The sequence below is a fragment of the Chinchilla lanigera genome, unplaced genomic scaffold (genome assembly GCF_000276665.1).
Source record: "Chinchilla lanigera isolate Chin_1 unplaced genomic scaffold, ChiLan1.0 scaffold00083, whole genome shotgun sequence".
NCBI lineage: Eukaryota > Metazoa > Chordata > Mammalia > Rodentia > Chinchillidae > Chinchilla > Chinchilla lanigera.
In genome coordinates this window covers 3,842,191-3,857,676 of record NW_004955484.1, presented here as the reverse complement: position 1 = coordinate 3,857,676, position 15,486 = coordinate 3,842,191, and the positions used below count along the sequence as shown (strand labels likewise).

General features: G+C 37.8%; 1 protein-coding gene across 4 annotated transcripts in view; it reads left to right on the top strand.

The window, feature by feature from the left end:
* Nucleotides 1–15,486, top strand: part of Hydin (HYDIN, axonemal central pair apparatus protein) — a 380,912-nt gene that overhangs the window by 91,131 nt on the left and 274,295 nt on the right. For all 4 annotated transcript variants that reach the window (XM_013503972.1, XM_013503969.1, XM_013503970.1 and 1 more), the window contains exon 9: nucleotides 6,338–6,521. In XM_013503972.1, the coding sequence (XP_013359426.1) occupies nucleotides 6,338–6,521 (184 nt within the window). The remainder of the gene's footprint in view (nucleotides 1–6,337; nucleotides 6,522–15,486) is intronic.

Genomic DNA, 15,486 nt, shown 5'->3' with positions numbered 1-15,486 from the left:
ATAATGATTACTGGTATTTTAATATTGTCCCTTTTAACAAATGATACCTCAGCCAGTAGAGAAAATTAATAAGATGTAAAACCAAACTGTTTTAACTAATCTGATCACTGTTAAATTTTTAACATTTTTCTTTATTGAATCCATCTTTGCCTCTTTTAAACTGTATTTTCATTTTTATCTCTTTTCCTAAATTAATACTTTTGCTTCTTTCATTGGAATTTATTTCAGCCTTTTTTATTTGCCTTTCCATTTTCATTAAAGATTAGCCCTGGGAAGCTTCAAAGCTTTGTCTAGCACCAAGTTAGTATGGGATAAAAATAAAAGTCTTAGGTCCATGGGAACCAGGTAGAAATCCCCTAGTGCGCTGTCCCTAATTGAATCAGAAGGAGCTGTGACAATGGCAGGACACAGTAGGCCAGCAGCTTTTGCAGTCAGACAATAAACTTTAATCACAGGATCACCACTGTGCCATCTTTAAAAAGTGAGAGAAGAAAAACCTTTCCTGCTTACAAACTTCATTTGGCCTCATTGTACAGAAATGTCAGTGGTACAAAAGTTAAAAAAAAATCCATCTGCTGATTCCTCAATTGGCAGGTGCTAATTGGCAATCAGATCAGAATGGTCCAATATATTAGAAGATAAAGTGAGAGAGTGGGTACAAATCAAGAAGGTGAAACAACGGTAAAAATAGTGCTTCGATATCATGATGTCCTATGGGGAAATGAGTGTGCATTACATACACAGGAGGGGAAGCTGGTTTCATTTCAACCATGTCTGTTTGACTGTGTGTAGTATGTGACTGATGCCATGGTGATGTCCAGGAAGTATTTAAGGAAGTTCATCTCAACAGGAAAGAGAAAGAAAGAAAGAAAGAAAGAAAGAAAGAAAGAAAGAAAGAAAGAAAGAAAGAAAGAAAGAAGAAAGAAAGGAAGGAAGAAAAAGAAAGAAAAAAAGAAAGAAAGAAAAGAAAAGAAAGAAAGAAAAGGGATGGAAGGGAGGAAGGAAGGAAGGAAGGAAGGAAGGAAGGAAGGAAGGAAGGAAGGAAGGAAGGAAGGAAGGAAGATAAACCAAGTATTAACAGAGACTCTAGAAATGTAATTGAACCACATGCGCATGGGCTTTTCCTCTCTGCTTCACCTCCCCTGACACTCACACCTCTATCTCTTTAGTATCATTGTTCTTGTTTTTCTGCTTACATTGTCTTTTTTTCCTACCTCTCTTGCTCGTCCTAGCAATTCTTCTAGCACTTTTTGTAACAAGGGAACAGGATAGTATAGCATTTTCACAAGCATGATTGGAAGCCTAATGTTATTATCTAAATCATACCCTTCTCAAACAATGAATTTGAAAAGTGGCTTTAGATATCTAAATAAGAATACCTTCACTTTCACTTTGGGTAATGTATAGCAACCTAACACAATCCAGAACCAGGCTGGCTTATCTAAGTGAAGTGTCCACTGACAGTGCTGCCTTCTTTTCCTCTCCCCTTCTCCTGAGTGCCAGATGCCTAGGGACAAGGGGGAAACAGAGGCCATCTATGTCTGGTTTCCTATTGGACTAAGAACGGGCTCTTCTCTCTCTTCCCTCTCTTGTTCCTTGGCCCATCCCCGTTACATTACAAGCCCATTCATATTACTAGCCATGGATTCTTGTCGCTGAAGTAACTGCCATGAAATTCCCATTTGCTTTAAAAACAAGCCAAGCACAGAGCTGTTTGTACCTTACTGAACACTAAGTTCCTGCCTCAACACAGCTGCCCGCTCCAAGTGTGGTGCCCTTGGGGTGGACATGAGCCTCTTCCTCCATGTCCCACATTCCCATTCTGTTCCGGGCCACACATAAGCAGTTGACAAAGTGGAATGTTCTTTGACAGCTTGCTCGTGGGTAGAGATGTCTCCTTCCCTGAAGCAAGTCCTGTAGCCAATGGGAAGAATGTTTTCTTGAGCTCCCAGCAAGGCCCGTACCGGTATCCCCAGAGTGATGCTTTGTATATGTTTCTCTTGCTCATCGTAGGAACATCTTCCTCACTTTCTCCCCATACTTCAGCAGCCTCTGTAGTTAAAAATGTAGAGAAAGAGGTGGACACTTGGCCTAAGCTTCGATTACAGAGAACCTGCTCTAAGTGGGCTGACCTATATTTCCAGAGACTTAAAATTTTCCCTTTCAGAACCCCAGGGACATAAGAGTTAACTTTTGTGTTATAATGAAACACTAAAGTTATAACTAGACTCCAATTATAACATGGCAGGAATCAAAACTTTCTCAAAGGTTACCTTGAAAATACTAATAGTTTTAACAAATGCTCTCGACTCCTGTTCTAGCCATCATGGTTTCTTGTTTACCAACATAACGATGTGCAAAGACTTGGATTTATCTTCTCCCAGTGGATGGGAGAAGCTCTATTTTTAGCCCTTGGAAGCTCTTTTCCTTTCTGGCAGTTTATCATTTCCATTCGAGGAGGGATGACCTTCCCTGTTATTTATCTCATTGTGTCGGTCTCTGTAAGACACATGTCCAGATGTAGCCACAAGGGACTATTCCAAGTTTCAACTCTGACAATGAAAATATCTCTTCTCTAGGAAGTAGTTCTAGGCCTTAAAATTGTTTCTATTCATAAAAAATTTTTTTTGATATCAAAAATAGGGACCTTTAAAAATTTCCTTTTTGTTCTCTTTCTTGATGTTTTTCTGGAAGTGGCAAAGAAATTAATCTCTTCTGTGATGGAGTCTGCATGCATCCTTCTCCTTTCTTCCTTACCTTGTCCTGAGAAATTTTTAAAACAGCCTGCAAGAATCTTTCATATGCATTCTCATCACGTTTCCTGTATTCTGAGGCTCAGCATGAGCTTTTAAGGATTTCTGCTCCTCTGTTTCTCCCACAAGGTCACACCATTATCTGAAGAGCAGGTAGCTCTGATTCTAGATTTCCTCTATCTGAGACCTCCAGGCATCCTCAATGGAGCCCAACAAGGTGCTCAGCCTGGGTTGATTCCACCTGATTCAGCTGCAGAAAATAGCACGTTTCTCTAGATAAATCAGTTTTAATTTGGCTTTGAGTCTGCTACCTGGGTCAGAATAAATTTAATCTCAGATGAATTTGGAGGCTCTTTATCTTCCTTGGGGTTATACAAAAATCTAAGGACTTAGATAGTATCTGGGAAAAAGTAAAAGGACCTCTGGTCCTCATTTCATAATAGTGACCATAGAGCTGCTCATTGCCCATGTCACATGGTCCAGTAGAACATAGATTGCTCCATCTGTTCCACACCAAGTATGGCGAGTATTTCTCCCAGATCTGAAGGCCACAGATTTTAATCTACTCACCATTCAGCTACCATTTCTTTTGCTGCAAGGGAGGTGAGGAAACATTACTCATTCAATCCTCCATTACCTAAGTCATAAGTCTTGGTAAAATCCAATGTTTGACTGAAACCCATAGGCCAGCCTGTATATGATGATGGAAGGGGATGGGTGTTAATGCCAACCAGACTATTTGTAAAATGCGTTAAGTTTATGGTTTTACTGAAACACAAGGAGTGGGCTTTTTTAATGTTCTCTGATGAGAAGTCTCTTCTGTAAAGAATCACGCTGAGTACAAGAACACGTGACTATCAGCAAGACAAGGTGATGAAGCCATTGGCTGAGATACAAGTATGTGGCCACTCCCGTTGGAGTCTAGATAGCTGATGGTGCTTGTTACACACTCCTCCTTAGACTCCCAGCCCTGCTCCAGTTCTTCAGCAGAGGGCAAAGAGGCATCCTTCAGCATTCCCCATCCTACCCTCTACCATATATTGGCTATTCCTGCTTGAGAATCCTAACAGCATGGGAGAAGAGCAGCATTTGGGAATTTCTGTTTTGTGTTCTTTTTTTCTTGTGTGAAGGTTGAGCTAATCACACTCCTCTCTATTCACTGAGTATTGCCATTTTTGATCTACATTAGGCAATGTATTCTTTCACATCCCACGTTCCATTCCCATTAATTTTTCCAAAGATACCATTCTAATTTGAAAGATAGGTAGATAGACAGATAGGTAGATGATAGATAGATAGATAGATAGATAGATAGGTAGATAGATAGATGTCACACTTTGCATTCAGTTTCCTCCTTTCTCACCATGATCCATGTGCTCAGGTCCATGCCTGTTGCTGTGTGTGTGTAACACACTGCCCTGGCTTGGTAGACCACTCCCTGCTGCACAGCCCCACATTTTACCTGTATCTCTTCTAGTCGTGGCACCATGGGCTCAGGCCAACATTTGCCTTGGGCGACCATGGAAATGTCTATAGTGCTTTAGTCAAAAGGTGGGTTAGCATTTCAATTTTAAAATTATTTTTGTTTTCTATTTTCAAAAGAAATGCATTGTGAACTAATCAAATTTAGAAAATACAAGGAAAAGCAAAAAGATAAAGTAAAAATCAGTTCTAATATTACAACGCAGTGAGAACCACTGTGAATATTTTGGTATCTCTACATTTGTTCTTTTTCACAATGTGTTTGTTTTCCTTTGCTTTTGTGTTAGCAAAGTGGCATTATTCTAAATACCTTATTTTGTAACCTGCTTTTTCATTTTTAAAATGTTTCCAACTTTTGTGAATTGCTGTTAGATAGTCTTCTTGAATGGCATTTTAACAGCTGCTTATTCTCCCATTGATATACATACATCATAGGCGGCAGTATAGAGTGTTGGATAACACTAAGAAATTCAAGCTACAAAAGGCCTAGTTTGAATTTCAGGCTCCATTTTTCAACTATGTGACCTGAGACAAGATTCTTAACCTTTCTCAGTCCTGGTTTCATCATCTGTAAAATGAAAATGATGGTCATTATAATAATTATCTCAGATAGTGGTTATGAGTATTAAGTTTCCTGATGCCTGTGAAATGTTCAGCCAGTACCCAGTAACTGAGTGTTTATGATTCCCATTATTCATTTAGCCGGTCTTTCAATATCTTACATCAAGTTTGCCTCCTTTATTTGTTATTGTTCTGCACTTTAATAAGCATCTTTACAGCTGTGTCTTTATTTACATCCATGATTTTTTTTCTTCAAGATTTATACCTGCAGTGGAATTTATTGTTTCAAAGGGCATAGAACACATAAGTCTTTCAGACAGAAATCAAATGCCAAGGTAAAAAGAATAAGTTCCTTTGCTTCCGAGCTCTATTTAACTTGTGCTGTCCTTCCTAGCAGTACAGAAGGACCACCACTGGTTGCCTTGGACGCTGCTTCCTGCCTAACAATCCAAAGGAAGCACAGGCTGCTTTTCTTCTTGGAAATAGTGCACACTGAATCCGTTCCTTTGACTTCTTTGTACTGTGTGACCAAAGAACTCTGAATACTGAAGTTAAAAAGAGCTAACAGTACTGAGCATACGGTTTATATGAAGTCATGTAGAAAATGAGTTGGGGTTGGGACGGGATTTCAGGGACCTAAGTCTCTCACTCAGCACTCATGTGCTTAGTATTTGTCTCTCGCCACTGGCAATAGCAGTGCAATGCTGGAAATGTGGTCCTATGTCCTGGAAGGAGATACAATCCAGTCTGCAAATTCAAGCGAAAGGGGAACACAGCTCTGGAGAGTGGTTGGGGAGGGCTGCTTTTCTGACTAATAATGATAAAGAGGAAAGGAGGTTTCTTTAGGTAGCTTGAGCAGTTTATAAGCTTAGCCCTTAGTATCTGCTTACAGTTGACACAGGGAAAATACTGATATTGATGGAGCACCTGCTTTGTCCCAAGAACTGAACCAGGTCCTGGCTCACATTTAACCCTCATCTCTTTGATAGATGAGGTCTGTGCCTATTACCCCTAATATATAGGGCCAGGTACTGAAGCTTAGTGAAACTGTGTAACTCTCAAAATCACAGAGCTAGTAAATAGATCATAAAATCAGCATCCAAACTTAGTCCTTGCCAGCTCTATTCCCTAGATTACTCACAGCTAAGAAAGAATTAAAACTAAACAAGTTTAACAAGGGCAAATTCATTCTTGCAATGTGGGAGAGAGTGTACATATTAAATATTTTAAAGGCAGCCTGGAAAACATAGTTACCTAAAAGAAAATATTTGTCCATATTCATAAGGGGCCAAGGGTAAACATTTGAGCACTGGGTAGGAAAGAAATCAAGGAGGACTTCTTGTGGGATGTGACTAAAGGTGAATAAATGGAGCCTCTGAAAGGCCTGAGCACTGAGTACAAGTCACCCAGACTCAGGGTGAGGCGGCCTACCCCAGGGTGATGTAAGGATATTTCCAGGATGTGGGCTAGAGGGAAGCCCCTATACACAGTTCTTTATGGCAGCACTAAAATAAAGCTTGCTTTTCCTATATTTTCTTTAGGGTCTGTAATGATTTGACCACAGAGGAAAAGCAGGAGACCGATGAGTTTCTTGAAGAGTGCATTATTGATCCTTCACTCCGAGAACATCTTTCCATTCTCTCCCGCACCTTTGAGAATCAGAGGAAGCTGGTTCAGGAAGACAGCATGCTCTTCTTGGGTAGCATTTTCAGCATTGAGCCCCCGGTGAGTATATAAGTAAAATCCAACCATGCAGTAAACACAAGTGGGCATGCTGGGCCTGTTTCAGTGAGAGCACTCACTCTGAGCCTTACATATTGAGTTCTGAGAGAGCTAAAGAATTCATCATAAGGGCCTCATTGTCACTGTGAGACAGTGAGTGCAGATCAGTGAAAGTATGCCCCTAGGTCACTTTCTATGCACCCGTCACTATGTGAAACATTTCATATGGATTACCCAGTTCATCTCACTTATATGCAGTAACCCTGCTGATATAATTAGAATCCAAATCTATAGACAAGGAATTAACACTTAGAGAAATTCCATAGCTTGTGTAAGGCTAAACAGCTAATATCAGAGGTAAGAAATTCATCCCTGATTAGCCTGGTTGTAGAACACTATTTCTCAACAAGGCACTATTGACATTTGAAGCTGGATACTTCTTCGTCCTGTACATTGTGGGATGTTTAATAGTGTCCCTCACTTTTAGCCACTAGTTGCTAGAGTGACAACCAAAACTGTCTCTAAACACTACTGAAAGTCCTCTGGTAGGCAAATCACCAGAGGCGAGAACTGCTCTGTCCTTAATTCATTGTGTGTATACCAGGAAAAAAAACACAGTCCTTGACATTACGTTTTATCCAGTGAGAGATATACCAGAGTTCAAAGGGGCGCTGTCCAATTCCATAGACTAAACTCTTAACCTGTCTGTCACACTACCTCACAATGAAAGTAGCTTGACAGTCTGCATATGTGCTGTGTGCTAGGCACAGTGCTGAGGGCTGTCTATGTATTACCTCGCATTTAGCATTGTGAGGATGAAAACAGCTGTGGGAGCTCAGAACACCCACAGCTGGTTCAAACTGCTGAACTGTTATCACTTTAATTAGTTGGAGAAAAGATAGGGACCTAAGAACTCTTTAGAGTACAAAGTTACTTGTGGAAAATTCAGATTTTTTTCCTTACTTCTAAAATAGTTATTAAAGATAGATAGATAGGTAGATAGATAGATAGATAGATAGATTTTGCTAAGATAGTTGTACCACTAATTTCTTAAATTTATTACTTCTTATTTTAAAGAGAATAAAGAATTTTAAAACATTAAAAATGATACAGAATTTCAAAACAAGATGATAGGAAATCAACAACAGTTGTTATATTGCATATTGTTACCTTCAAAGTCGTTGTTCAGATTACCAGATATAGGCGTGCAAAATTGATCAAAAAGTTAAGCATTAACTGTCCCTTTCAATGAACCAATAGAAATTAGTAGTACAATGATCTTAGCTACCTTGTGTATATATATATACATATATTTTTTTCCCCCTTCCTTCTTTCTTTTCTCCTTTCTCTCATCCCAGTTGTTCTTTCCTTTTGAGCAGCTTCTTTCCTTTTCACAATACCTATTGTACCTTTTGGATTTTATTTACTTTTTCAGATTCTTACACTAGGAAGACAATATGATGTTTACATATGTGAATCTGATTTATTGTACTTAGGAGTATGTGCACCACTAATTGCTATTAGCTCATTGAAAGGAACAATTAGAGTTTATGTTGCTTGACCAATCTTACATGCCTATATCTGGTAATCTGAGCAACTACTTTGAAGATAACAATATATAATATAATAACCATTGTTAATTTCCTATCATCTTGTTTTGAAATTCTGTATCATTTTTACTGTTTTGTTCTCTTTAAAATAAAAAAAAGATGTAACATGGAAAAGCATGTCCACGGCTAACTCAGTTTGAGAAGCACGAGGCTCCATATTGCATGAAATGTTTTTTCACGTAAAACTTCAGAAATTCTTAGAGGTAGTATGTGCACTAAATATCCAAAAGGGAGCTTTTGCTTTGGAGACATCTTCTAGGACCAATGTTTTATGAAAGTCATTATGAGGACCACAGATGAACACAGTAAGAATGGTACATTAGTTCAGAGACTGAGGTCAGGATCATAGGTTAAGAAGACTTCTTGAGAGATGGAACTTAAAACCGAGTCTTGGAAAACAGGACTTTTGGAGAACAAAATTGTGAATGTGCAAGAAATGCTTCCTCCGGGTTTCCAAGAGCAGACCAGTGTGCTCAGAGCAAAGGTAGCAAGCGGGAAAATAAGGCTGGAGATTTGGATTGAGGCTGAATCTATCATGTCAGAAGCTGTTCAGGGCTCAGCCAAGCAAAATGCTCTCCAGATTTAATGGGTTAGAGCAGCAACAAGTTCAATCTAGATGAGGACCAAAAGTAAAAACAGATTAAATGCAGAGACAAGGAAAAGGTCCCAGAATGACTGGATCAAGCAAGCAAGTGGCTGAGATGGGCTGAGCCAGAGGAGAGGAACCAGTCATGGTCATCTCAAATATATTTGAGTCCACAGAGTCCCAAGCTAGTTAGAGTTCCCAGCTAGTTAGTAGGGAGTCAGGAAATAATTGCTCATCCTGCCTTTTGTTGCCTACTAGGAGTGGATAGCACTGGGATCACAAATGCTGTGGTCGGAGGAAACAGGGTGGGAGGCCCACAGGTGAAGTCCTGTCCATTTCCAAGTTAGAAAAACTAAAATGACCTCAGATTTTTTTTCTCATGCTTCTTCACCAAAGCATGAAACCTTGAGACCCTACTCAAGGTAGACTGAAACATGACCTTCAATAGACTTTTGAATTTCAGATAGGAACTGAATTAGGCATTCTTAGCACAGGGCTCCTTTTCCCTATTAGGAAGAAAAACATTTTCTTTAAATGATAATACAGAGAAATGGAACTTTTTAAGTGAATGAGATTAATTTGTTTACATTGTGTAGAAAAAAATTGCCAGAAATAGGAAGAGGATAAAATTCACTTACAATGTAAACAGGCTTTATGGAGTTTATAATGATTTTATCTTCTCCAAACACTATTCAATTTTTCTTCTCATAATGGTATTCATTAGCTTGTTCTTTTATTATTAATTTCATGGGTACATTTTAAATACACATAACGATCACTTTCATCATAGGGACTTCTTATCTGTATGTGATTTATCTCAATTCCTGTTTTATCCTATTCCCTTACCCTCCCTTCAACTCCTCTTCTCCTCTTATTTACAAAAGCTTTGTTTCCATTTTTTCCTTCTTTTCTTTTCCCTTCCTTCCTTTCCCCCTCTTCCCTCCCTAGTTCCCTTTCCCAATCTAGTATTTTCTTCTTATTTTATAATATCTAAACATTCTGCTCCTTATTTACACTTTTAATTTCTCACACTGGAGAAACAATGTGATTTTTACATGTGTGTTCAATGTATTTTACTTACGAGTATGATCTCAAGGTCCATCTACTTACCTATAAATGCCTCAAGTTTATACTTCTTTGTGGCTGAGTAGTTCTCTGTTGAATATTTAAAAACCCACATCTTCTTTACCCATTCATCAATTGATGGGCATTGGGCTGTTTCCAAGATTTAGCTATATAAACTGTGCTGCTATAAACATGGGCATGAAATATTGCTGTGGTATGATGTTTTTAATTCTTTTAGGAAGATACCCAAAAAAGGAAGTACTGGGTCAAATGGAATCTCTAATTTTAGTTTTTTGAGGAATCTGTCTAGTTTTAGTTTTTTTCACAGTGATTACACCAGTCTACACTCCCATCAATAGTGGAGGAGGGTTCCTTTTACCCCACATCCCTGCTAGCATTTGTTGTAGGTTGATTTCTTGATAATTGCTATTCTTTCTGGAGTGAGATGGAATCTCAGTATTGATTTAATTTACAGCTCTCAAATGACCAGTAATGCTGAAAGTTTTTTCATATATTTATTTGCCATTTCTACTTTTTCATCTCGGAAATATCTATTCCTTTCAGGTGCCCATTTGTAGATGGGGTCTTTAAATTTGAAGGGGGTCTCATTTTTTTGAGTTCATTATATATTGTAGATATTAGTTCTTTGTCTGAGGAATAGCTAGCAAAATTTTTCCCACGCTGTGGGGGTGTCTCTTCACTGTGTTGATGATTTATTTTGCTATGCAAAAGCTTTTTAATAAGATGAAATCCCAGTTCTTGATTCTTTATATTTCCCTTGTGTCCTGGGTTTTGTTTATAAAGTCTTTGCCTACACCTATGTCTGTAAGAGTTCTAACTATCTTATTTTCCAGCAGATTTAGTGTTTCTATTTTAAATTTAGATCTTTGATCCATTTTGAATTTAATTTAGAGCATGATGAGAAACATTCATCTAATTTTTGTGTTTGGCATGTGGAAAGCCAATTTTTCCAGCATCATTTATTAAACAGGCTATCTTTCTTCCAGTGTATGCGTTTTTTGCCCCCTTTTGTCAAAGATAAGGTGGCAGAGTGTCTTTGGAGTTGTTTCTACATCTTCTAATCTGTTTCACTGATCTTAAAGTCTATTTTTTGCCACTACCATCCTGCTTTTATTACAGTAGCTTTGTAGTATGATTTAAAGTCAGGGATTGTGATGCCTCCTGACTTACCTTTGTTGCCTAGAATTCTTTTGCTATTCTAGGTCTCTACCCATTGAAGATAAATTTTGGGATTGTTTTCTCTAGTTCTGTGAGGTATACTATTGATATTTTGACCAAGATTGCTTTAAATCTGTGTAATAATTTTTGGAGTATGGCCATTTTCACTATGTTAGTTCTTGCTGCCCAAGAAAAAGAGATACCTTTCTATTTTTTTTCTCTTTGTCTTTTTTAAGACAAAGTTTGACTATGCAGTTCAGGCTGGCCTTGAACTCACTTTGTAACCCATGCTGGCCTCAAGCTGACAGCAATCCTCCTGCCTCAGCCTCCTGAGTGCTGAAATTACAGGCATGTGCCGTAACTCCCAGCCTTCTATTTTCTGATACCTTCTTCCATCTTCTTTTTCAGAGTACCATAGTTTTCAATGTAATGTTCCTGATTTTAGAGTGAAAGCTTTCAGTTTTTTACCATTTAGTCTGATGTTTGCTGTAGGTTTGTCACACATGGCTTTTAGCAAATTGAGATAACAACCATCTATTACAATTTTCTGTTGGGTTTTTATCATGAATGGATTTTGGACCTTGTCAAATGCTGCTTCTGTGTCTATTGAGATGATCATGTAATTTTTGTTCTTGGCTCTGTTGATATGGTGTATTACATTTATTGATTTGTGTATGTTGAACCATCCCTGTATCCCTGGGATGAATCCTCTTGATCATGGTGTGTAATCTTCTTGATGATTTGCTGTATTCTGTTTGCCAGTATCTTACTGAGGATTTTTGCATCTATGTTCATTATAGAGATTGGCCTATAGTTCTCTTTTTTTGGTTGGATCCTTCTCTTAATTACACCTTCAATTTCATTGACTGATATTGAGTTACTTAGAATTTTTATATCTTCTTATTTCATCTTTGGTAATTCATACATAACTATGAATATATCTATTTCTTTTGTGTTTTCCATCTTATTAAAATAAAGGTTCTCAAAGTAGGTATTGATGATTTTCTGGATTTCTGTAGGACCCATTGTGATTTCACCCTTTTTATTCCTAATTGCATGAATTTGAGTATTTTCTTTCCTTTCCTTTTTTTGGTAAGGTTGGCTAAGGGTTTGTCAATCTTATATAATCTTTCAAAGAACCAACTCTTCAATTCATTGATTCTTTATATTGTTTCCTTGGTCTCTATTGCATTAATTTCTGCTCTGATCTTTGTCATTTCCTCCCTCATATGAGCTTTGGGCTTGACTTGTTCTTCTTTTTCCAGAATTTGAGGTTCAACATCAGGTTGTTTATTGAGTTTGTTCTGTTTCCCTGATATTAGAATTCATCACTATAAATTTCCTTCTTCGGATTGCTTTCAGTGCATCCCATAAGTTCTGGTATGTTGTATCAGCATTATCATTTAGTTGTAGATACTCTTTACCTTCTTCAGTTTCATCTGTGATGCATTAGTTGTTCAGGAGGTTGTTATTTAATTTCCATTTGTTTATAGAGTTTTGTGGGGTTTTGCTGTTGATTTCTAATTTCATTGCATTATGATCTGATAATATGCAAGGAATAATTTCAATTCCTTTCCATTTACTTAAGCATGTTCTATGTGCCAGTATGTGGTCTGTTTAGGAGAATGTCCCATGCACAGCTTAGAAAAATGTGTATTATAATGTTAGGATATGGAACACTGTGTAGACATCTACTAAGTCCATATGTTCACAGGTTTGCTTAAGTTCTGATATTTCTTTGTTGATTTTTTGTCTAGTTGATATGTCTATTTGTGACAGTGAGGTATTAAGGTCCCCCGTTACAATTGTGTTTGTGCTTATTTGATATTTCGTATCTGTTAGTATTGATTTTATATAGTTGGATGTGCCAGTATTTGGTGCATATATATTTATGATTATTATCTCTTCCTCTTGGAGTTTTCCATTAACAAGTATGCAGTGACCTTCTTTGTCTCTCTTAGTTAGTCTTGGCTTAAAGTTCACTTTGTCTGCAAACAAAATATCTACCCCTGACTTTTTCTGGGTTCTATCACATGAGGTATTATTTTCTAGCCTTGGATTTTCAGTCTATGAATTTCCTTTTGAATTAAATGTTTTTCTTGTTTTCAGCATATTGTTATATCTTGTTTCTTGATCCATTCTGCCAGTCTGTTTCTTTTGATTGGTAAATTGAGACCATTTATATTGATAGTTATAGCTGATATGTATTGGCTTTTCATTGACATATTATTTTCCTGATAATATTGACATATTGTTGGTTCCCTGTCTTTTCCCTCTTTTTAATTGCTTATATTGCCTACTGGTTTCTTTCTATGTTGTTCTTGGCATTGTGTTCTTTATTATCTCATTCTAAAATGTCCTTCAGACCGTTTTGCAGAACTGACTTGGGGGTCATGAATTTTTTCAGTTGTTCTTTGTCATAGAAGCATCTTATTTCTCCATTAATTCTGAAAGATAGTTTTGCAGGTACATCAATCTGGGGTGGAGGTTGTTTTCTTTCAAGATTTGAAATACTTCACTCCAGGCTCTCCTTGACTTAAGGATTTCTGTTGCTCAGCTATGATTCTGGTGGGCTTTCCTTTATACGCAATTTGTTTCTTTTATCTAACAGCCTTTAATATTTTTTTCTTGTGTTGTATTTCTGGTATCTTGATTATTACATGACTTGGTTTAGATTTATTTTGGTCATGGCTAATTGCAGTTCTATATGCTTCACTTATTTGTATGTCAAATTCTTTTCTGTATGTTTGGGAAATTTTCTGCCATTACCTCTATGAACATGTTTTTTTATATCATTTGTGCTGTCTCCTACTTTCTCATTGACTCTGCTCAATCTTATGGTGTCCTTCTTTGCATCATCTTGTAGCTGTTGGATTGATTTTTCATGGTCTCTTGCTATTTTTCTGAAATCTTTCTTGCCAGGCACAGTGGCACATGCCTGTAATCCCAGCACTCAGGAGGCTGATGCAGGAGGATTGCTGCAAGTTTGAGGCCAGCCTGGGCTACATAATGAGCTCAAGGCCACCTGAACTACATAGTGAGATCCTGTCTCAAAAAAAAAAAAAGAAAGAAAAAATGAAATCCTTCTTTTCTTCATTGCCAGCAACCATAGTGCTGGATTCTAGGTTTGATATTATGTTCTCACCTTGGGTCAGTCAGCTGCATATACTTTCCTTTGTTGTTGTTGTTGTTGTTGTTGTTGTTGTTGTTGTTTATGGTACCAGGAATCGAACTCAGGACCTTGTGCTTACCAGGCAGGTGCTTGTGCCACTGAACTAGATCCCTGGCCCAGATGCATATACTTTCAATGCAGTTTGTAATCTTCTGGGTATCTGTTTGAATCTGTTTCATGGATTCAATTTCTTTCCTGTGTTGGGCATTCACGATTTCCATCATTTTGCTAAGCTACTCTATTTTTTTTAATCTCTGTCTACTCTAGATCCACTGACAGGTCCTTCATTTTGATTGTCATCTTTTTTTTTTAACTGTGAGATTATTTCTAATCTGATTTTCTCTATAGCCTCATTCATCTGGTTTTCTTTTTACTTCTACTGCTATCATTTCAGTAATTTCAGGTGAGTGGTTTCTGATTTCCTCTATCTCATTGTCCCATGGACTTGTCCTGGGTAGGCTGGAGGTCTGGGGTTGCATTTTGCTTCTGTGTCTTGTCATTTGTATTTTTTATTTTAATTTGTTTTCTGTGTTGATTCTTGTAAGTTGCTTATGGTAGATAGCTTTATTGCTAGTATCCAGGCTTCCCTAGGAAATGTCTATTTCTTCTATGTGTAGCTAGATCTTTGTGTCTGTTCCAAGATCCTACCTTCCCAATTTATTGGGGGATGAATAATTTCTGTCTATTTGGCTCAGCACCAAGTCCTTTGGTACTGGACTGTAGCAATGGTTATGACCCCGGCCATAGCAGTGTTGTCATACAAGGGAGAAAAACTGACTAAGGTAGTACAGTTACCAGTAACAATAGCATCAAGCACAACCTAGAAATTGACAAACTGTGGTAATTGTTAATTTGGTACCTTTAACCATAAAAGCAAGATCTACAGTTACATAACAAAATCCAACATAAGCCAGGATCTTGTATGCAAGCTTTCCCTTAGTTGAGTGACTTTACCCTGTGATGGGAGAATTTAAGAGGGATAGGCAACAAAGCAGAGAGATAAATGAAGGTAAATATAGTAGAAGCAAGGCTGTTGGACAAAGGGTGATCAGCCAAGCTTTGGGAAACTGGAGAAGAGGAAGGAAAGAATGAGAGAGAGAGCAAAAGATTGTAGAAGCAAACAGAAACACTAGCAATAATGTTCACTTACTTGAAAATATCAAAAGACCAAGAAACACAATTGAGGAAAGAGGGAACAGAGGTGAGCAAAATAAACAATAAAAGTAAAGACCTGGCTGGGCATGGTGGCACATGCCTGTAATCCCAGCACTCGGGAGGCTGAGGTAGGAGGATCGTTGTGAGTTCAAGACCAGCCTAGGCTACAAAGTTAGCTCAAGGCCAGCCTGAACTGCATAG